This window comes from Sturnira hondurensis, unplaced genomic scaffold (genome assembly GCF_014824575.4).
Source record: "Sturnira hondurensis isolate 20B ecotype Veracruz unplaced genomic scaffold, ASM1482457v3 Scaffold0018728, whole genome shotgun sequence".
In the NCBI taxonomy this organism is placed as follows: Eukaryota; Metazoa; Chordata; class Mammalia; order Chiroptera; family Phyllostomidae; genus Sturnira; species Sturnira hondurensis.
Window position 1 is genome coordinate 16,909,451 of NW_028091359.1, and position 23,182 is coordinate 16,932,632.

Sequence of the window (23,182 nt, forward strand, 5' to 3'; positions counted from 1 at the left end):
CATTGAGTGGTTTTGAATTTTAATTTCACAGTCCACAGGTCTCATCTATCTATCTGAGGTCCACTACCAGACAAAAATCCTACAATTATATTTAATGGCATGGTGCAATACCAATTGTAAAAGACAACACATGTTCAGAACAGGAGTACTCCCTCACACTGGCGCTGCTATCCTCAGCTAGCTCAGGGAATGTGTTAGTACTAGCCAAAACAGGAGTAAAGGTAACTACTAGGGGGACCACAATCAGGTCTCAGCCTCCCAGCAACCATCTTTATCTATACGGGGACCTATGAGTACAGAAAACAAGCCTTTTAAACATTAAAAAAAAAAAAATCCTCACCTGAGGATATGTTCCTATTGACTTTTTTTTTTTAGAACAAGAAACATCAATGTGAGAGAAACATTGACTGGTTGCCTCCTGTATATGCCCCAACCAGGGATTGTACCTGCAACTTGTGGGTGTACCAGATGATGCTCCCATCAACTGAGCCACCCAGCCAGGACCAAGCCTTTTATAAATTGAAACCAGCCACTGTCCTGGAAAAGCTAAAAGATATTGGGTAAGTTTGACTTAAAAATATCTTTTAAAATTTAAATTTAAAGCTGTACTAATATACCCAAATTTAATGGTCTATGCTTCAAGGGAACAAAATCTAATGAAATGTAAATGTTAGCAGAAATAGTAAGCTTCCTCTGGATACTTGTGTGGCCATAGTTTCTATCTTTGAGTATGACCTACCTTTCAAAGGCAGGGAAGATGGTCATATTGAATACTGGAGAGATGAAAGCATAAAGTTCATGGGGTAGGGGTCCCCGGGACCTTAGTCCTTTACCATCCTTTATCCCAGCTACTGACTCAAATACAGTTAATGCCACCAAGTAAAACGTACAAGGGCTGCTGATTTTTTCATGCAAAGCCTCAGTAGCAATGTTAACAAGGAGCCCAATGAAGTGCCAGGCCATTACAAATACCCCATTGAGAAACTTAGCTAGTTGCGTCATTTCCACAGGCATACAATCCTTTCAAACTAGCTGACTGTGCTCCCAAATTTAATGCCTACTAAGTAAAGCTGGCCTGTGCCATCCTCCCAGTGAAGGACACCTGGAGAAGAGGGTTAAAAGTTAGTGCAAGGGAAAGGAGGGAGGGAGGCTAGAACACCAAGAGTTATACCAGGTGTTTGCTTCTGCTAACTTCTCTATAAGCTGAATCCAGGTGCTACAGGGCCTGACCTATTACTGGTTTGGCTAGTAATACAGGATTTGGCAATCCTGGCTTCTGTAGAATGAAAAATGGGCTGGCCAGAAACATTTTTTAAGATGGGCTCAATTTATTCACTTCATGATAGATGTAGGAGCCCACCTTTTCTGGAAAAGAGTCAACCTTCTGGCCCCAGCAGTCACTTCTGACACTCCTAGGTAGCATCCCACTGGGAAGAGGAACCAACGATTACAATTGTGCATTCTGGAAGAGTTCAGACGTATAGAAAACTGCATACCGTTCTGTGGCCAAATTTTAGTGGACTATCAAGAACAAGGTAATAGCCAGGCCATATTATTCTTGCAGACACAGCTCAGGAAACCTGGACTAATTTACATTTTATTGATACTGGACCTAAAATTCTATAAAGGCTGGGAAAACTAAAAAAATACTAACAATGTCTTTATTTGAAAACTAACTAAATACAGGGTGGGGGGAAAAGTAGGCTTATAGTTTTGAGTATATAAAACAGTTTATTCTTGTATTATTATTTATTAATTTTATATTATTTTCCATATGAACAACTGTAAACCTACTTTTGCCCCACCCTGTATAAAAAGAGCAGGTTCCTACTTAAGACCCAGCTGTTTTTCCCTAAGGAGGATTTCTGCTTCATTTACCCTCCTCTGACAAGGTCATCTTTTTTTTTTTTTTAAAGGGAGGAAAAATAATGCTCTACAGAATAGCACAGAGGTTATTCCCTCCTTCTTTTACCCTTACCTTCTCCCCTCCTCCAATTTTACTCATAAACCTCAAAGTCCCGCCCCCTGCCCCCACATGACTGAAGTAATCTTCTGGGCATGCTGTCAAACTGCCGTGGTGGTTTGAAGCCACAGCTAAGTGCTGACTTGGGCTCCTGAAGCCTTCCAGTTATACCTTCAGTGACCTATTTAGGAGTTGAACCTACTTCTCAGAGACAGAGCACTGTGATTTTTCCCTTTGGCCCAATTTTTTTCTCAGATGATCCCTGATCAAAGAATGATCACCCTAAAGACCTGAGTATATGCACAAAAAACAGTAATATTTGAGGAAGGCTTGTATGCAGTAAGTACACAAGCCTCTGAATTGAGCTCTCCCCCATAACTCAAATTGCAGACACTTTTCTTACAATTCAATTTACTTCAACACCTACAAACTACAGCCTTCAGTCCAATGTCTAATAACATGGAATTAGGCACTGGAAGTAAGTCAGAATGGCTAAGTGTCATCTGTGCTATGCAAAACCACAAGGACTACAGAGGGGTAAAGCAAAACAAGAAAACAGAAAACAACGTTTATCAAAGGGCCAGAATTAGTGAAAGAATTCTCCCTAATTTAATATGCTCATCCAAAAAATGACAAGCAAAATAAAATAAGGTTTAATATAGTAAACCTATGTATAAAACTATGAAAAGTTACAGGTTTACACATTTAATGATTAGTGGTGTATAACTTTCATAATGTATTTTAACCAATAACTAATGATTGTCCATGGAAAAAGTTCACTATAGTTTCTCTCTAATGGTTTCAGAGTTTTGTTAAAGTCAAGAATCAGTAAAAAGCTATCAGCTCATCACAGGAGCCTATGACTGCTGGAGAGCAGAACAAGAATAGATCCACACTGCCCAGGTTTGTAATGCAGAGACTAATTTAAAGTTACTTAAAGTTCTGTAAATTTCATTAGATTCTTGCTTTGTTCTTTGCACAAAGGCAGACAGGAGAAAAGCAGTACTCAACATCCTTCTAAATATTACAGCTGAATAAAAGCCCATAAATGTGCTTGTGTTGCCACAAACAGAATTCCAGCCTGGAACTCAAGCTTACTAGTAATTCCGAGGTTCCCCCATCCCTGCCTGGCATAGAGGTGAAGTGATGTCTTTGGGTTACAGTTAAATTCAAACCTGTGGAGAGTCCTCTCCTGCTCACTCAAGCTTATTTCAAAAAGAGCCTCCCGCAGAGCCCAAATCAGTGGCAAAGACTCATGCTTGGTTCAGGCATGGAGTTTCCTCCACCTGGCAGTTACTCCGTCTTCTGTTGTGTCAAGACCGAGAAACATTCTCTGAGAGTTACACTTTACAATTTGTCAGAAAAACAGGGGAAGGGCAAAGATTAAGTACCAAAGCTATTAACATACAGGAAAGCAAATGTAATTAAGGGGTAAAGAAATGGTCACTGTGTGTTTGTGTTAACAAAGATGCCTACCACTTGGAAGAACCCAGACATAGTTTCTGTTCCCCAAACAATGTTTATCTTTGCACATCTCTCATTAGTAATACCACTAGGTATTATGCAGCGGTGAGCAGAGGAAATAGGTCAGCCTCTGGCTTTCAAGTACAGACACTCCTTGACTTAATGATGGAGTTAAATCCTAATAAACCTATAGTAAGTTGAAGGTATTTTAAGTCAAAAATGCTTTTAATACACCTAACCTACTGAGCATCATAGTTTAGCCTACCTGAACGTGTACTGCTTTTGCACTATTGTGAAGTTGAAAAATCATAAACTGATCATTGTGAGTCAGGGACTATAGTTTAGTAAATTTAGTACACTACTGCAAAAGGGAAAGGAGTTCTTTGAATGAGGCAAGTCTTTCATTACTTAGAATATTTTTATCAATCTGCAAGGTATACATGGTATTTGCTTACATGGAATACATGGAATATTGTGAACTCACCAACAGCTCTATGCAGTAGCCAAGATCCTTTTTGCTGATGGGTGAAACTAATGATTTCTCATTTTATCAGTGTCTATTGTACCCCTCAGTGTCTTTTGCCTCCCACACGAATGTGCTAAAACTTCATCTTTGTTCTTATTTGCTAAGACCTAGATTTAGAAATAACTTTAGGCTTAAAGGATGAGAATTCTGATACCCATAAATGGTAGGCAGAAAAAGGAGCCACCTTTTTATTCTTTTTAACTGTTCTTGAGTCATGGGAAAAGCAGTCAGCTAGTGACCTGTGCATGCGTCCTGGGCATAGTGACAAATCCGCAATACCAAAGTGCCTTTCTGAAATTTGGTCTGGGACTTGCACTGAATACAATGTCCTCCTCTTTCAGGAAACTGGCAAGGGGACAGCTGTACTCCTGTCCTGTCTCTTGGGAGGATAGCATTATGCAGAGGTGCTCTTATAAGTGTCACTCATTGAATGGTGATGCAGCTGGCCATGTTGTACTCCCTGGGGACTCAAAGTCAAAGGAAAAGCACAGAGGAGGTGGCAACCCCCCCCACCAGTGACTTAAAATTTTTTGGCACCTTAAAGAATGCATTTCCAGAAGCTTGTGCCACATTATCATAGTAAGTGCCATCATAACCTCAACCAGAGTCGTCCACTAGGGTGGCCTGTTCAACTAAACTCCCAAGGAATTGTATATATGCTAGGGGTGGGCTAAGAAAGTTCAGAGACAGAGTTCAACATTCTTACCCATAACCAAAAGCAAACAACATTCAGTTTTATCTATATTCTATTACCCCATCACTTACAGAAGTAAAAATGTACCCATTTCTGTTAAGAAGTAGGACATCCGCATTTCTAGGTAGCAAAATCCTCTTGGGAGCATCAAAGTATATTGTTTTTACAAATATAAAACCTGTAGGCAAACATTCTCTGCACTCTCTCCCTATTTACTGCTACCTGGGCTTACATAGACACATATAGCCCTGGCCGGGTGGCTCAGTTGGTTGAAGCATTGTCCCGCATAAAAAAAGGTTGCAGGTTTGATTCCGGTCAGGGCACGTACCTAGGCTGCAGGTTCGATCCCCATCTGGGGTGTGTACAGGAGGCAACTGATCAATGTTTCTCTCTCACATCGATGTTTCTCTCCTTTCCTCTCTCTTTCTAAAAAAAAAAAAAAAAGTCAATAAGCACATCCTCCTCAGGCGAGGATTAAAAAAAAAAAAAAGACATATAAACAGCTGTGTTCACTGCAGTGTACAAAAAAACTTTTTGTCCTTGTTAACCAGTTCAAAAGACAGCTCACTAACTGATCCGGAGTTATTTATATCCCAAGCTGTTCCCAATCAAACTGAGGTAATCAAAGTCTTCCTCCTTAAGCCAGGGGCCCCCAAGTATGGTAAGTGCCTACACATAGAAATTTTCTGTTGTGGCTGGTGAGTGCTGGGTGGACATCCTGCTTTAAGGCAGGTGGTAGATTTTTTAGCACTTCTTCTAGGGCAACTTTCAGCCTTAGAATTCTTTGCTGAAAAGGGTCCCTAAGAAAAGTTGAAATAACAACATGCCAAAGAACATTGTAAGGTTCTTTCCACTGAGATGAACCATCCTGACTGGAGTTTCACAGAAGAAACCCTCTACTCACTGTCATTAAATAGATCAAATAGGCATAGACAGTCAAGTGTGCTTAAACCACCACCTTCTTCTAGGTAAGACTCAAAAACTGAAAAATAAAAAGATAAGGGAAATAAAAAGAAAACTCACAGAATGAGAGAAAATACTTGCAAATCATGTATCTGACAAGGAATTTGTACCTAGAATGTATAAAGAACTCTTACAACTCAATAATAAAAAACCAGCCCTGGCTGGTTGGCTCAGTGCATTGAGCACTGGACTGAGAACCAAAGGGTCACAGGTTTGATTCCCACTCAGGGCACATGCCCGACTTGTGGGCCAGGACCCCAGCTGGGGGCGCACAAGAGGCAACCACATGTTGATGTTTCTCACCCTCTCTTTCTCCATCCCCTCCCTTCTCTAAAAATAAAGTCTTTAAAAAACAATAAAAAAACAAATAAAATTAAAATTGGGCAAAAGATCTGAATAGACATTTCTTCAAGAAAAATATACAACTGGCCAATAAGCACATGAAAAGAATATTATCAGCCAGTAGGAAAATGCAAGTCTAAATCTCAATGATACAGTACTTCATGTACTGTATCAGTACTTCAGTACTTGGCTTTAATCAAGAAAACAGAAAATAACAAATGTTGAAAAAGATGTGGAGAAACTGGAACCCTGAAACACTGCTGGTGGGAATGTAAAATGGTGCAACCACTTTGGAGAATAGTCTGGCAGTTCTTCAGATGTTAAATGTAGGAGTTACCTAGCAATTCCATTCCTAGATATACTACCTAAGAGAAATGAAAGCAGATGTTCGCACAAAAACTTGCACACCAATGTTTCTGGCATTATTATTCACAACAGCAAAAAGTAGAAACAACCCAACATCTACCAACTGATGAATAAGTAAATGTATTATACTATACATGGAATAGTATTCAGCTATAAAAAGGTAAGTACTGATAAATCCTACAGGAATAAACCGTGAAAACCCACTGGTCCTTTTGTTGTTTTTGAAAATATTTTATTTATTTTTAGAGAGTCAGGGAAGGAGAAAGAGAGGGAGAGAAACATTGATTGGTTGCCTCTCACAGAGGTCCCGCGGGGATTAAGAGCGGATGGTACCAAGGACTGAACCGCATCCCAGGCATGTGTCCTGAGACTCAAATCAGTGATCCTTCACTTTGCAGGATGTCGCCCAACCAAGTGAGCCACGCTAGTCAGGGCTACTGAGCCCTCCCGAATACCACTTGTACTTTCACTCAGAGCTTAATAAAAACCAGTGTTTCATTTAACACAGGGGTGACTATTTAAATTCTTTTCCTGGTCAAATTAAATAATTCATCTTTATAATTTGGCTTTCAAAAAATTCTCTTGGAGACAGTTGATTTAAGATTTAAAACAAACATGAATCCATCTCAATATTAACAATAAAGGCTATACCTAAGCATGTCTTTACATATTCACATATGTAAAAATGCACAAGTCATTTACAAAGGCCAAATGGTCCTAATATATTAGGATATCTGAAAAGTACTTGGAGAGCCTTAAGCAACAAGCAGGAGATTGATGAGGTTACAACTGCATCTTATCTTTCACTGAGTATGGTAATTAATTTTAGGACAGGCCCGAATTGAAAAATTTCGCAGAAGAGCACCACAAAGTCCCTGCCTTAACAAAAACTGTTACTTTGAGGAGCATTACCTCCTTTTTCACTTCTAATAATTTTTATACTTCCTTTCTCTCACTATCTACCTCTTTTTTTTTTTTTTTTAGATTTTACTTACTATTTTCAGAGAGAAGGGGAGGGAAGGAGAAAGAGGAAGAGTCATGCCTCCTTTCTCAATCAAACCCATTTGGGTCACAGTATTTTGTGAGGAGTAACTTATACCAAATATTATTCTTACATTTTAAACAGTGATTATTCTTTATCCTTGCATTAAAGCGCTGATACCACAAGAATTAGCCAGTGAACCCCACTTTAGGTTTACAAATCATGCACGTGAAGGTGAATTAAAGTGGAAGGGTACTGAACCCTTCCCGTTTGAGTGGACCCTTAACAATATTACAAACCCAGCTTCCAATGCAACAGGGCAAATGCGAAAGTAAATACATAAAACCTCATAAAAACAAAACAAAATTAGGCTTATTGTTCAATCACTTTACTAGAGAGGGCAGGGTGAGGTAACTCTGCCACGTCCAGTTCTTTAGTGCCAGGCTTCTAAGCACTTCCAATGTCAGAAACAAAAAATTCATAAGATAATGTTAACATAAATCTACTTTAATTCATCACTTGCCTGACACTATTCCAATGAGGAGCTAAACACAACAAAATCTGAAAAACCACCTCCTTAAAAGTTTACACAGCAAAGATTTTCTGCGAGGCAGTTTTTCTACTCCATGTGTGAAACCTTTCTTGTTATGACTCACTGAAAATTAAATATGCAAAACTCCAAGATGAGCTTAGTTTTGCCTGTGCACAGAGACCTTTTTACTCTGATTCTTCGAAAACCTCATTTTGGATCTTGCTGCCAACACCAGTGAGAGGAAAGCTGGCCAACAATTCCAAATATAACATGCGGAGGCAAATGCTACAGAAATCTGTCTGACGGGAAGCAACCATGCTGAGGTCTGCTGAGGTAGACACACTTCTCAATCAGGCCATTCGGGTCCCTCCGTCTGGAGCAAAATGCCATGAGAAAGCAATCAGAGGAAACCATCCAGTTTCTAGTCAGCCTCATTATCAATGCCCTATCATGCCTACTTAATCAGTGAGAACGATTCTATCCATCTCAAGAACACAGGGTCAGCAGCAACTAGAACACTACCAGTTATTCAAATTTTTTAAAAAATTGATTACCATGTGCCCTGACCAGAATCAAACCCGCAACCTTTTGATGTACAGGATGATGCTCTAACCAGCTGAGCCTCACCAGCCACGGCTTTACCTGATTTTTTTAAGAGACCAGTCCATGAAGACCAGTATTTTGAGAAAGCTCAACCTATGGCATGACAATCGTAGTAACATTCGAGTTCACCACGGAATATTTAAAAACATCTTTTTCCAATTCTTCAGGGGCAGGTTTAGTAACCCCTGCTACCACTCTGAGTAATCAATAACCAGTTAAACTTGGATAAAATGATTACACTATCACTTAAACAAATATGAAAACATCATTAGCTCAAGTTTAATTCTCTTGTGAGGTAATGGTACTGAGCACAGGAAAATTCATTTCCTCGCCCAGCTCATTACAGAAAATCCAGAAATAGGACCCCCCAGTCTAACTGGGAAGAGGTCTCCCAATATATAAAGCACATCATATAAAACACTCACTCCTGAAAAAAGACAAGACAATTAAAAAGCTTATTTGTCCAGTCGTTTCCTCCAGTAGTTGATCTTAGAAAACACCCCTGTAGTCGTGGATGTCACCAAACCTGGGAGGTTTGCCTAGAATCACCTCTGGAACATTTTACTGGATCTGGTTCCCTGTGAGGCAAGCTGGCAAGGCACACGAGCGACTGAAAAAGGACTCTCTCTCAGAGCTTTGAATGGCGACCCACAGCAGCACTGCAGTTATGACTTCCAGGGCTCGTAAAATTCCGTCTTCACTCTTGTACATTCTATGTATGAGGAAAATTATGACACTATGCTTATCTAAATAATCCAGTCTTAGCTAGTTAAGAAGGGAAGCAAGAGAAAATACAGACATACTTTCTAACCTCACTCCCACATGGTACGAGAAAGCAGTAATAGGACAAATTAACATGAGCACACTCAGAAATCAAAATTCTCTGAGACGATTAACTGCTTGACTTAGCCACTCTGGTTGAGATGGTTAATGAAGTACTTCACTTGTGCTGGAAAGAGCGTAGAGTAGGAGGCAGGAAAGTGGGATAAGCTACACTTGAAAGAAGGCTTCCTGCCTTTGTATCAGTATCTAGAATGTTTTGTGACTTATATAATAACTCAGATAAGTTAATGGTACATTCAGTACCGGCATCTTCAAAGAGGGAACTGGAAATGTGAAACAAGCCCTGCCTCATTTACTAGGATTCGAAAATCTCTGATTACCAGTTCCCATTCATGGGCTTATAAAAAGGATTCAATGAAATGCAGAGTCTGGGCAAGACTGAATCTCACCAACAGCTTAAAAAATAAAAAAAGAAAAAATAGTCCCTCCCTCTCTCCTCCAGCTAAAACAGAAATTGCTAATTGTACAACTTGACAAGACTTAGATTCATCTAATTAAAAGATTCAGAGATTAGATTTTAGAGTTTAAAAGCCCACTGTTAGGCAAAATAGTACCCTTTTTCCAGGCCTGAAATTTCTAATGAACATTTTCAGCTTTATTAAACAAATGAGGCTAAAAACAATACAGAATTATCACTACAAAACTATCACTCAATATGGGACCACTATTCTTAACACTAACCGAATGTTACTGTTAGTAACCAAATATAGGTAAAACATTAACCTATATTTAAAATCAAGCAATCTACAATTCAGTCCTGGTATATGTAGCACATAAGCACAATTTAAAAATGTAAGCAACTGGAAATAAGTGGTGAGAAACTCAACATATTCAGGTACAAACTACTTCCATTCTCAAGAACAGCACAGGAAACTGGCAGAGATTTTTTCCTGCCAGGTAAATTACACCTTATAGAAAGCAAAGGATAAAATCCACAGACCCTCCTGCTGGTATTAGTCATTTTATAATAAAAATTTTAAAGCCAGCAGCAAAGCTTCCTCCAGGATAGTAATTTTTGTCCCTGCAACATCACAAGCCAACATGGGTGCCCTCCTGGGCAAAAGTATCTTGGGAATGGTAACCAGAGCTTCCTACATAACTTCTGACCACAGACTTAATTTGCCCAGTATCAATCATCTGTTTAATAAGTGTTCCAAAACCCGTAATTAGTACAAATATACAGTAGGCACTATTCCACAAACGGAGAGACAGAATTTGAATGAACCTGGGTAGAGTGCTTAAGGAAAACCTCACCTTTTAATTTTTTAAACAAAGGGCTAAAAAAGACAACACGGAAAAAACAGGTGGGAAAGAACCAACTGCCCCTTCCTGCTCTCTGCAGCCCTTCTCCTTTCACAAACACTCTCACCCCACCAGTCAACTGTTGCTGAAAGATAGAAGAAGGAGACACAATCTGGACTCTGTGCAGATGTGGGATTTTTGTGGAGGGTAGAAGTAGTACCTCCTGGCAGAAGCTGGAGTATAAACTCTTCTTGACCAATTGTTCAGGGCTGAGCTGCTGAGGAGGATCAAGCATCGGGGCCATCAACCTCTCTCGTCCCTGTCTCAGGTCCCTCCCTCTCTCGTCCATGTCTCCCCTCCCCTCTCGTTCAGTAAGAGGAGGTGATAAAAAAAAAGCCCATGGCTTTCCAGCTCTCCTCTCCTTAAAAATGCCCTCGCAGAGCCACTGCATTCAATCCAGCCCCAGCAGGAAGGAATTTTGCAGCGAAAGGCTCACCGATCCAGAGCGGATAAGTGAAAACGGTGCCCAAGGGCAATTTTAATTGTCTAACCCGGCCCGATTTCCTAAGAGGCGGCAGCACAGGGTGGGGAGAGATGAGAGAGGCAGCTCCGAGAGGCAACACGGGGCAGGAGGTGGCAGAGAATGGAGACCAAAGCAGCGAGATCCCAGTCTCCCGGCATCCGAGAAGCTTCTGCAGAAAGCACTCCAGGGCTACCCCCACAGTTTCCCGGGAGACGATTGCAAATCATATATGCAGCCAAAATGGCGCTGAGAATAAAAATATAATTTAAAGGCAGGTCGCCATATTGTAAACAGAGAGGCAGTGAAAGAAGCAGACTCGAGAGACACCCTCCATGATTTCTTCTACAGCCACAAGAGTCCGGGCGCCAGTCCCTGGGGCGCGGACCAGGGCAGCTCCGAAGGCTGAAGGTTCTGCGCACCCACCCCAGGAGAGCCCAGCCCGGCCGGAGCCTGAAGGCGGCCGGCGCGCGGGTTGGAAAGCGGCACAGGGCCCAGAGCTCCTCCCCTTCCTCCCCCGCCACCGCGGGCCATGCCCTGACGGCTCAGTCCTGTCTCCCTAGCGACTTCCAGCCTCAGATGGGGCTCTCCTTAGTCTTCCCAATCCCCACATCGGGGTTCGGACCCATTGCTGCTCCTCCCCATCGCAATGGCCAGATCCCGGCAGACACCTGGGGGCGGGGAGGCGCTCACCCTATGGCTACAGAAAGTCGGCTAGCGGCTGTGAGCGCCCGTTATTTTGGCAGACAGGGGAAGGCTGGGTGAAGGAATGTGCCGACAAGGTTTCACCAAAGGGCTCCAAAGGGGCCCGCAAACCTTACCAGCACTGGAGATGGAAGGCGGCAGGGCAATGGTCACAGCATAGAAGATCACCACCTTCTTTGCAGCTATCGCAGCTGTCGTGGTTGGTGGCCCTGCCGCTTCTCCGGGGTTCCTTCTCAGGCTTCCGACTTCGCTTTTCTGCCTCGTCCGTCTTGGGGGGAGCCAGCAGAGCTTGGATTTGCTGCACACACATACAAACGGCGTGTGTGCACACTCGGAGATCCCGGCGCGCCTTCTCCGTCACCCACCCTTCTCCCCGCTTTTGTCCTTCTTCCTCCCGTCCAGGTTGCTCCCAGAATCTCAGCCCCCGGAACCAAGGGGAGCCCACCCTAACAGTGTTCCTACAGCACAACACCAAGAACAGCTTCTTCCAAAAGGGGAGAATCAGGGTAGGGGGATGGGGAGAGGGTGCGCGGTTCCCTGCTCGCCACTTCCTTGTATGGACAGTGGGGGACTCCAAAGCCAGGCTCGGGAGAGGCCTGAAGCCCGGTACCCGGACGTGCTGGGGGAAGCACAAAGGGGCCAACAAAAAGGGGGTGGGGAGGCTCGCCGGTGCAACGAGATGGAGTGGGTTGGTGCCTCAGGAGAGCAAATCGAGGGCGGCGGGTAGGTGAAACTAATGCAAACGTCCTCGGAGGCCAACTCGGCCCCCCCAAATTGCAAAGATGGGAGAGTCTGGGTGAGAAAGAATCCCCCTCCCCCGGCCCTCTTGCGCTGCGAGCTTAGGACCGGCTTTGTGGAGCGGAGGGCGGAGGTTCCCTCCTGGCGTTGGGGGAAGGGGATGAGGAGGGCTACTCTTACCTCCATCAGCCCCCCTGACGTGTCCAAGTCGTACACGATCGTCTTGGTCTCCATTTTCTCCCACATTCATCCACCTCCCGGGCTGGGTGCTTTCTGCTCGGGCCCCCCCAACCCCTGGGGGAGGGGGGGAAGCGGGAGGAGGGGGCGCTCCTGACCCCGGCCCCCCTTCTTTTTTCTCAACACAGGTCCCGACTTCCTCGCCCTGGCTCCCCCCCACCCCCCGGCCCCCAGTCCCCGGGACGGCAGCGTCCTCCCTACGGGCTGTGAGGGGGGAGCGGCCCCTCAGCCCCGGCCCGGCGGCTGACTGCACGGTGGGTCCCGGCTCCCGGGGTCAGGCCTCGGTGGGGCCTAGTCCCACAAGCTAGAGCCGGCGCTGGCGACCGCTGGTCCGGCAGGGAAGACTGGCGGGCGCTGCCATCCCGGGGTTGAGGGGTTCGGAAGGGGGGTGAGAGGTTAGGTGAGGTTGTGGTACGTGAGGTGACTGCGGGGAGGGTGATGGGGGGGTGGTCCCCGGGCTCCGCCTCTCGCCGCCGCCGCCGTCTGCGTCCCGGCTGCCGCGCACTTGGCGCAAACTTACCGCGAGCGCCCGCAAAGCCACCCGCGCAGGCGCCCGGGGATCGCCGCTCGCCGCGCGCAACCGCAGTGACAGCCGGCCGCCGGGCTCCTGCGCAGCCGCAGTGAGAGGGTACCCCCCAGCGCGCAGCCGCGCTGGCATTCGTCTGAAGCGCCGAAGCCCTGGCCTTTCTGCTGTGCGCCAGCGTACTGAGATAAAGGGGCAGGACCTGAGGTGGTGCGCAGGCGCCCGGTAGAGCTCGTAAGGGTCACAGCGCAGCCGCAAGGACAGGGGTACTCTTCCATTGGTGTTTGTGTATATACCAGAAATACTGTTCCTGCGCAGGCGTGTTGAAGCTGGTCCTCTCCCGCCCTACAATACAACCCGCTCTTGCGCAAGCGTATTGTCACCTGCATACCCTAAGAAGAATGCTTCTCCTTTCGCCATTTTGGTAATGGGATATAGGCTACCACGTCCTTGGAGTCCTCGGGCATGAACAGGAAGGATTAAAATGTGGTGTTGACTGGAGCTGGTACGCTGTCAGTGACAGCAATACTCCTAGGGATGTCCTGTTGGACTATTTGGTTCCAGCGTCAGGTGTGTTTGGAGCAGGCGCCATATTGGTAAAGAGAAAAGAAAAGCACTCGCAACAGAAATCGATGCTTTTGGTGTCGGGTAGGATGGCTGCTGTTCCTACTTCCCTCCCTTTCCCAACAGTTCATTTTAGTTTCAACATCTCTGCCTTGCGTAGTGATGACACTATGGAGAGTTTCGCCTGCATATTACTATCCTCTTTTGACCACTGTCACTGCTCTTCAAGAGGAAGCCAAAAGCAGAGTTTACTATGTTGACAACGCCCAGCTACCTGTCTACAGTGGACTTCAACTCCCAGTTTGCAAAGCTCAGCTCAAAGGATCCAAAGGGCTAACGGGAGCGCACTGCACCCTGGGAGGAAGAATTGCAATGGGTCTGGAGGATTGTGGGAGCTGTAGTTCCCTGTGCGTGCGAAGCAGTGTACGGTAGGCTGGCATCGGCCTCGGACAAGAGTGATTTGCCGGATAGGAAGGGATTTGAGAGCTGCAGTGCTGTATATTAGGATTTGTAGCCTGAGGCCAAACCTTGAGTTCTGGGAGGGCCTTCATGCTACCTCCGTGGCGCCCGCCCCTTCCCTTGGTATCGCTTTCAGAAATGGCCAGTTGTGTCTGCTTGACTGTAGATGCAGCGAAAAAGGGAATGGCATCGTTATGCTTGACACTAGGCGCTTACATGGCATTGTTACAGCACGTAGCGGTGTCCTGCTCACTTTTGATGTTAAGGTATACTTAGGATTCTCAGAAAGGTAAAACTGTTAAGGGCTTAAAGACCTCCTGTATTATTACCAATATTTCCAGGGGCACAGAGGAGAATAGTGATTTCCTTAATTCAATTTTTGGAAGACCTACAAATTAAACACATTTCCTTTTTTTAAATAAGAGATTTCTTACTTTGCTTTCTTTTTAAAAATATTTTATTTATTTATTTTTAGAGGGAGAGGAAGAGAGGGAGAGAAACATCTCCCGACCCCAACTGGAGACCTGGCCCCAACCCAGGCAGGTGTCCTGACTGGGAATCAACCCGGTGACCTTTTGGTTTACAGGCCGATGCTCAATCCACTGAGCCACATCAGCCAGAGCTAAGCACATTTCTTGTTTCCCAGGCCACAACAATGTCTAAACTGCTTGTGAGGAGTTGCTGTTACTAATTTTTTAAAAATGTTTATTTATTTATTTATCTTTAGGAGAGGGGAAGAGAGGGAAAAAGAGGGAGAGAAACATGGATGTGCAGCAGAAATATTGATCTCAGTTGTCTCTTGCACACCCCCAACTGGGGACCTGGCCTGCAACCCCAGATTGTATTCTGACCAGTAATCAAATCGGTGGCCTTTTGGTTTGCAGGATGATGCCCAACCCACTGAACCACCCCTGTCAAAATAGGGAAGTTGGGGGATGAGTTAGNGTAGTTAGCCTGCAAGGATCCGGTTTGCAACCCAGGCATGTGCCCTGACTGGGAATCGAACCGCGATCGTCTGGTTCGCAGGCCCGCGCTCAATCCACTGAGCTACGCCAGCCAGGACTCCAGATTGTATTCTGACCAGTAATCAAATCGGTGGCCTTTTGGTTTGCAGGATGATGCCCAACCCACTGAACCACCCCTGTCAAAATAGGGAAGTTGGGGGATGAGTTAGATAGGTAGTTATAGCAGAGTATGGTCTTTGGTTTCTGATTATCCTCTTGGTGCCTGGGAAGAATTGTAAGGTCATGGGCATTATTGTTGGGTTTGGAGGGGGTTCTCTCTGCTCTCTGCCATCCTCAGCAAACATGAAATTGTAGTGGCTGTGGTCCAGAGATGTGGCCCTCAGCATGGGGACTGCTGAGGTAGAGGTATGGAAGTGGCCAGACTTAATCTTTTCTGGGGCTGTATTTCATGTCTTCAGAAGTCAGAGCCTTGTATGCCCCCCCTTACTGGCTTCCTTCTGACCGCTCCGGGCTCAGCTGTGTTGCTGTGACAGCCTGAAGGCATTATGGGGCTAAATAAGCCATGGGGGCAGGCTGTGGGCTAATGAGGGAATTAATACTTGGCTCTGTTGACAAGTGCCAGGAGAACTAATCCCTCCACACACCTCTGAACTTGGAGGGTGAGGTCAGCCTAGTGGGGTCAGGAGTTGGTGCCACCTTGGAGAGCTCCAGCCCTGGCTATTCTAGGAGGATTGAGGGGAGAGAGCAGGTGGTATACAGATGCCTTAAGAAGTGACCTCTTGTGGCTAACCTAGGCACTGCACTCTGCCTGAACTAGAGCTTCTTTTTTAAAAAAAGTATTTAATTTATTTTTAGAGAGAGGGGAAGGGACGGAGAAAGAGGAGGAGAGAAACATCAATGTGTAGTTGCCTCTCATGTGTCCCCTACTGGGGACCTGGCCTCCTACCCAGGCATGTGCCCTGACTGGGAATTGAACCAACAACCCTTTGCTTCTCAGGACCGTGCTCAATCAATCCACTGAGCTACACCAGCCAGGGCTGAACTAGAACTTCTTCATCCTTCAAGGTGGCCTGTGCTAGAGCCAAGAGGTAGACAGCCATGAGTGGTTAAGACCTACCTGCTGGAAGACTGTAGGAGCGGAAGGTGCTGGTTGCTGTTGTTATTTCCTTCAGGGATTTAGTCTTTTGGCTTCTGAGTTCCCATAATTCCCTGTTGCTTATTTTTTGCTCATACTCTGGAGGACAGCCATAAAGAGCACTCTCTATATATGGATGTGCATGCTGGGAACCAAAGCTGGCCAAACACTTTCCTCTCAGGAGGTGCTTGGGGCCATAGAGAACGGACATGGGTCTGGGAGGGACCAGACTTGGCAAACTTAAGCAGATCCCACACAGCCACCTCTTTTTGGAGTCCACAAATAGGGCTTTTACTGAAGTAAAAGCCAAGCCCTTAAACTTCATTGTCCGTGCTCCTGACACTTGGAATGTTCTCTGAGGCCAAGATAGACTAGAGTATCATGTTTAGGGGGTTGTCTTTGATTCTTATTTCAATTCCCTAAGTCTTGTTAGTTGGGAAAGAAAAGGAAGAAGAGATGTGCCAGGCTTCCTGGGCTTTGTCAGCCATACAATGACATTAAGAAGAGCCTTGGGCCCTGGCTGGTATAGCTCAGTGGATTGAGCATGGGCCCATGAACCAAAGGATCGTGGTGCAATTCCCAGTCAGGGCACATGCCTGGGTTGCAGGCCATTTCCCAACAGGGGACGCACAAGAGGCAACCATACATTGATATTTCTCTTCCTCTCTCCTTCCCTTCTAAAGATAAATAAATAAAATATTTAAAAAAAAGAAGAGCCTTGGGAGTTTGCCATCCTATAGTTCTGGACTTAGCGAAGAGGGGAAAGTGAGGCATTGAGGTGGATGAGCAGTTGGATTCCTGGGCTCCCACACTCCTGTGGCACTAGCCATTTGGACCTCACATTTCACTGCCATCTATTGTACTGAGCTTGTTGGGACAGTGATTTCTATAACATCTGTAACTGGTTTTTTATAAAATCTGGGGATTACTAGTTAGTTGGTGTGTCCAGCGTGCCTCATGGTCTTGATGTCCACATCCCATTTATCTCCCACCTCTCTTCCCTTAAAGAAAGTACCACCCACCTGGCCAGTGCTTGTTTTTTTCAAAAACACCATTTTAATAAGGAAACAACAGAAAAAGAAGATTGTTCTCTGGCTGGAGACCAGATCCCATATAAGACATTACATGTACAAAGTGACCTGTAGCCAGCTCCTGGGCCTCTCTGATGCCCTGTTTCGTGCCAAATTCCTTGACCCTTAGACCTCTGCTCCTCTACAGAATGGGAACGCCCACTCCCCTTATCCCAAACAGTGGTGAGGAGGGGAAGTCTGGCAAATGATTGGGATTAAAGGAGGGACTAGTGGGAAAGAGGATGTTTGTAATAGCCAGACTGGCAATCAGAAGGAGGTCTTTCTCCTTCTCAGGGTGTAGGGGAGCAGTGGGGTTTCCTGCTTTGGTGTGAGCATGAGTACCAAGGGAAGCCCAACCTGAGCTTGGGTAGGGTCCCTAAACCCCTTGGATCCCTTAGAATTATTGCCTCCACTGGCAAGGGACAAGAACAGAACTGTCCATTCTTGGGGCCCTGGAGATGGACTAGAGACTTCCTCCAGGGGCCGAGGTTGGCATGTCAGGACTACCCAGAGGTCACTATCGAGGGCAGTTTTGGCCAGTGTTGATGGCCCCGTGAGGAGCACCCTGACAGGGTTTCCACCACCATCAAGTTAGCCCTGCTGCCAGGTACTACATGCCAGGGCTGGATGGTGGTCACATGGAGAAAGGTGTTCCCATTCTGCCTGTGAATTCCAGGATGGAGGCACAGGGCGTGAAGGAGGGTCAGGAGAATGCTCGTTCTTGATGCATATGCTCCAGCTGTGTTCTGCCCAGAGGCAGATGCCCCCTGACTTGAATACAAGGAGGGGCCCTAAGTGATCAGTGGTACCAAGAAAATAGGCCCTGGGGGGCACTGCAGGCAGGGAAGGGCACAACTTCTTGAGGGATTAGTGGCATCTCTTCCCAGGTGGTATGTACAGGAGGTGGAGGGACAGCTGGGAGCTTTGCTGCTGGGCTGTGATGCAGGGCTGAGCTGGTTTTCCCCGCCTAAATGGATACTTCATATTCTCTCATCTCCTGCAAAGGAAAGAGACTGCTGGGAGTTGGAAACTTGTATAAAGTTTGCCAGCCCATAATCCACCTCCCCAAGGAAAATGAAAAAAGTGAGAGTGCTTGATAGGGCCCTCAGGGGTACCTCCCAAAGGGAGCACAGGATTGGGTCCTGGATAGGGTCTCAAGGCCAGCATGGGTACTTACTCCAGTCTCGTAAGTTGGATTGTCAAATGCTGACTCCACGGTGATTCGGTCATAGGGGCGGGGTTGTGTTCGGGACAGCTGCAGGGGGCTTTTCCCCTGGAGCCTGTGGGACAGAAAAGCCTGTGAGTCCGGAGTGCTAGGCAGGAGTGAGTCAGGTGTGGGGGATAGGAAGAGAAGCCAGGCTCACCTGGAGAAGTAGAGGTACACACCTCCCACCAAGAGTGCCATCGCCACCAGTGGCAGGAAGATGGCAGCTGCGATGTGGGCAGCATCCAGGGTGCTGGAGGTGGCAGGTGCCTTGGCAACTGAAAACACAGAGGGTGGGATTGGGGCAGAGGTCCCTGTCACAGCCTTCAGCCTCTCACCTCTTCCCAGGGGCATCCAGCCACCAGCTGCTTCTAGTTGGCTGGGGGCAGGGAAAGGGCTTTTTCCCCTGCTCATCCCAGACGTCTCTCTTTCTCTACCCTCCCTCTTTGAGGAACCCATGGCCTGGGAGCTGTGAGAACAAGCGGAAGAGACTACTTCCCTGGCCCTCATGAGTGGGGGCTCACCATCCAGGCTGCGGCCGCTGTAGAACCCATCCAGAGAGGCTGGAACAAGAGGGGAGGGCCAAGGGCAGTGGGTAAGCCCAACAGGTCAAACCACTAAGGCAGGGAGTGGGCTGGTCGTGGGACAGATTTGTCCAAGGAGAGCCCACATTTGTCTTGGTGTCACCAGCTCAGAAAAATCTGGCAGAGACTGGGGAGACCAAGTGTAACATGAAGTGGGTGTGGGCAGGGGCTTCTGGTTCTCAACATTTGACATCTTTGCCAGAGCAGTCCTGTGGGCCAGGCAGAGGTTTAGGGGTGGCAGAGCACTCACCAGCCCTACAGATGGGCGGGGGGTCACTCCAATGCGAGGGGTGCCCGGGTACACATTTGATGCTAGCCTGGCCCTTCAGCACATAGCCAGGGGCACATGAGAAGTGGACAGTAGCCCCTGCTGGGTGTAGCCGCTTTTCAGGACTGCAGGCACCATTCTCTGGGGCGCTGAGACCATGGCATGGCTTGAACTGTTCCACTGCAAAGCAGACAGAGCCCAGTGAAGGTGCCCCCAGTTTCCAGAGGCAGCATTCTTTATCTCCTACCGGAGCCTTCCCCTCGGCCCATTTGACACTTACAGAGACATTTGGGGACCCGGTCACTCCACTTGGGGCTGCTGGCTTGGCGGTCATGGCAGGTGAGGACAGCACTACCCGTCAACACAAAACCCTGGTCACAGATATACTGCACAGTGGCCCCCACGGGAAACTTGGGGCTAGATACGAGGCGTCGGCTGTGCTCCACGTCCCCAGGGTCATGGCAAGAAGTCACTATGGATAGGGAGTGATGAAGAAGAAGTAGCTCAAGGAGAACTCAAAAGTCAGTCCACCCAGGCTTTGTTCCAGGCAGCCAGCATCCTTGTGCCGTATAGCTTTACCCTCTGGTTTTCTGTGACTACCATTTTGCTGGTGTATCTCCTCATTTGTCCCCTTCCAACCCATGGGAGTCAACAAACACTGGCCATCTACCAGGAACAAAACACTTGGAGTACTTGGCAGGTGACCCTTTGGAGGGGTATTTCCCCATTTCACAGATGAGAAAACTGATGTTATGACAGGTGAAGGAACTTCAAGGATACCAGTTTATAACAGCTGGTTCATAATCCAAGAAAGAGGCTTGTAGGTTGCGTTGGCAACGGGAATAGGGGAACAGGAACACTCACCCCTCTGGCAGAAGGGCAGGTCCTCACTCCAGGTCAGGTCCCACTGGCACATAAGGACACTGGATCCCACCACCTGGTAGCCAGGGTAGCACTGGTAAGTGACGACAGTGCCATGTACCAGCTCAGGCTGTGACGGACTCTTCCAGCCATTGGGGATCTCGGGCAGCTCTGGACATGTGTCATTGCGAGGCACCTCTAGGGGCATGGGGGTGGCAAGATGCAGACCCTCAGCCAATGCCAAAGTGACTGTGCTAGCCTCCCTCCCCCTCAGGAAGTTTAGCTCTTGCCAATTTGTTCTGGGCCTGGCCGGGGCGGGCTCAGTGATTTATTCTCCCCATACAAGGGCCCCTCCTTGCTTGCCCCTGATATGACTGTCTCCTAGATTCCCAGATTATCATCTAGGCTTTTAACTTTATTTCCAAAGACATGTTGGCTAGTTTCTCAGTGCTGAGAGGGGGGCCCGGTAAAGTGGGGAAAATTGGCACTTCTGTTGAAGGTTATCTGAAAGGTACTGTATAACAAAATTCCTTTCCTTAGTTTCCTATTTTTGTTATGAAGTTCTTCCTGCTGCCTACCAAGTCCCCCTTGCTGCAACAGAAGCCTCCCTTTCTCCCCCCCCTCCCCCCCCCCCCCGNATGATGGAGAACAAGACTGGCTTTGGTGATACCCGGAGTGTTTCCAGCTTTTCATTGTCAGATAAGAGCACTCAGGTTCCTCCTTGGCCTGGCCTCTTTGATTTGCTGAGTTTGGGGTCTGCCTTTTGGAATCTCTTCTCCCTCAGGCATTGGGGTGGGGGCAGGGGCAGGCTCACCAAAGAAGTGGATGACGAAGCCCTGCTGGTAGCCCAGCACTGAGGTCCCTGGGTCTGACTGGAACTGGATGGTGACATCGGCCATGGAGGTAAAGAGCTTGAAGTGGCCTCGGGGCCCGGAGTACTGGCCCAGGACTCGGGCTGTCAGGTCATCCCCATCATAGAAGGTAAGTACATCGCCAGGGCCTATGCGCAGTCTGTGGAGGAGGGCTGTCAGTGAGGTTGGGCCCAGGGACCCCAGGATGGGCTGGGCAAGAGGTGACTCCATTGCTTGAAGCTGGCTTGGCCTAGCCCATTGAACACTTACACTCGGATGTCCAGCATGATGCGCTTGTCCTCCTCCACATGCACTCCCCAGATGCAGTCTTGCCCACGGCCGTAGGGCTCCGGCCAGTTGGGGGAGAGCACCACACCAGCTGAGTCTGTGATCTCCCCGCTGCACACAGCTGGAAGGCAGGGGAGGCCCAGGAGGAACGTCCCCTCCATGTCCCCCCCACCAGGGCCATGTCCTAGGGCTGCCATCTGCCCACAGGAGTGCCTACTTGTTGTTGGGAGTCCCCACGTATTCCTCAGGGGGAAGTTTGAACGACACATCACTGGGGCCACAGGCTCTGCTGCTAGCTCCCTGGTGTCCACCTTCCTCCCTGCCCCTGGTGGGCCCATCTGCTGGTGCCTACTGACCTCGACAGGCTGGTTCCGTCTCATTCCACTGGGGGTCATGGGGGTCAACACATTCAATGATGATGGAGCCTTGCTCTAGGGTGTAGCCAGGGTCGCAGCTGAACTCCACAGTGGTACCCACAGGGTAGGAGGGTGCGCTGCTGCTGAAGTTGCCATATTTGACAAAGGGCTCATAGCAATGGCCCTGCTGGAAAGCTGTAAACCACAGGGCCCAGGCAAGCTCAGCCTTGACAGGACAAACACAGGGGGAAAATGTTCTCCTATTTCCCTCCCCAGGGCTTTTCTCATCCTGACTACAAGTGTATGCCCGGGCTTGGAGCAGGGGACAAGAACAGCACAGAGCACCCTGTTATGCTCAGGAGGTTGTCTTGATCACCATTGTATTTCTAGCTCCTAGTTCTGTACTTAGCACATAGAGGGCACTCAGTAAATATTGTTTTGAATGAATTAATGAATGAATTAGCAGCAATTCTCCCTCCCTAAGAATTGGGGTCTTTTTTGTTCTTCATACTCTAGAGAACTCATTCACTTGGGCCAGAGGGCCTGAATCCAGGCAGGGGTCTCTTGCAGGTGGGTAGGAATCCTAGACTCGGGAGGGGTGAGAGGATAGGGCCTCAGTGCCAGGTGAGCAAGGGCTGAGCTGGAAGGAGTGATGACGGAATGGAGGGGGACAGTGTGCGAAGAGACTCTCGGCCCAAGCCCCTGCTCTAGGCCCTCACCCCTGGTTAGGCCCCATTAGGCTCACCCTCGTAGCGCAGGGCCATGCCCGCAGCTGCCCCGCTGCTGTCAGTGCTGAGCTCCACAAAGAAGTGTCGGCCAGAGCTGAGCAGGCCCTCAATGGGCAGGTACTCCACCTCATAGGAATCATACACAGGCGGGGCCTCCACGTTGTCCCCATTTCGGATGATGAGCCTGGGTCAGCAGAGCAACAGCTGCGTGGCTGGTTGCTGACCCAAGGGGTGTGACTTCATGCTTGTGTATGGCTCCTCCAGTAGGATGTTACCAGGTTGGGCACCCCCATCCCACCAGGACATCCCCTCACCTGTCGTCATCCTCTGCCAGGGAAACCTTCTCAAAGTGCAAGTGCAGCCGCTGGCCCTCTGGAGCCTCAAGCAGCCAGTGGCAGGTGAGGTTGTTGCTGTAGTTGCCCGGGAAGCCGGGAGAGACGATGCGGCCAGTGGTGGCATTGCGGATCACTCCACCACAGGCAGCTGGAAGACGGGCAGAATTGTGGTCTGGGCCCCTGGCTGGATGCTAGGCAGCCTAACAAGCTTTCCTGCCCTTCACAGCTCTGAACCCCGTGCATGGGGCAACAGGGATCTGCCTTCATAGTG

General features: G+C 47.7%; 2 protein-coding genes across 3 annotated transcripts in view; both read right to left on the reverse strand.

Annotated features, from left to right (window-relative positions):
* Positions 1-13,309, reverse strand: part of PHF12 (PHD finger protein 12) — a 43,278-nt gene extending 29,969 nt beyond the window's left edge. The window contains exons 1-2 of the mRNA XM_037069922.1: positions 12,664-13,309; positions 11,862-12,043 (exon numbers count right to left, since the gene is read on the reverse strand). Of these exons, the coding sequence (XP_036925817.1) occupies positions 11,862-12,043; positions 12,664-12,729 (248 nt within the window). The 5' untranslated portion in view covers positions 12,730-13,309. The remainder of the gene's footprint in view (positions 1-11,861; positions 12,044-12,663) is intronic.
* Positions 13,310-17,211: 3,902 nt separating this feature from the next.
* The window catches only part of SEZ6 (seizure related 6 homolog), a 45,193-nt gene continuing 39,222 nt past the window's right edge, over positions 17,212-23,182 (reverse strand). Inside the window, exons 6-17 of one of the 2 annotated variants that reach the window (XM_037070085.1) lie at positions 22,891-23,059; positions 22,594-22,760; positions 21,849-22,043; positions 21,475-21,613; positions 21,168-21,364; positions 20,357-20,551; positions 19,773-19,964; positions 19,475-19,672; positions 19,165-19,203; positions 18,801-18,918; positions 18,614-18,716; positions 17,212-18,449 (exon numbers count right to left, since the gene is read on the reverse strand). In XM_037070085.1, the coding sequence (XP_036925980.1) occupies positions 18,417-18,449; positions 18,614-18,716; positions 18,801-18,918; positions 19,165-19,203; positions 19,475-19,672; positions 19,773-19,964; positions 20,357-20,551; positions 21,168-21,364; positions 21,475-21,613; positions 21,849-22,043; positions 22,594-22,760; positions 22,891-23,059 (1,745 nt within the window). In that variant the 3' untranslated portion in view covers positions 17,212-18,416. The remainder of the gene's footprint in view (positions 18,450-18,613; positions 18,717-18,800; positions 18,919-19,164; positions 19,204-19,474; positions 19,673-19,772; positions 19,965-20,356; positions 20,552-21,167; positions 21,365-21,474; positions 21,614-21,848; positions 22,044-22,593; positions 22,761-22,890; positions 23,060-23,182) is intronic. The other variant, XM_037070086.1, reaches the window with a different exon arrangement.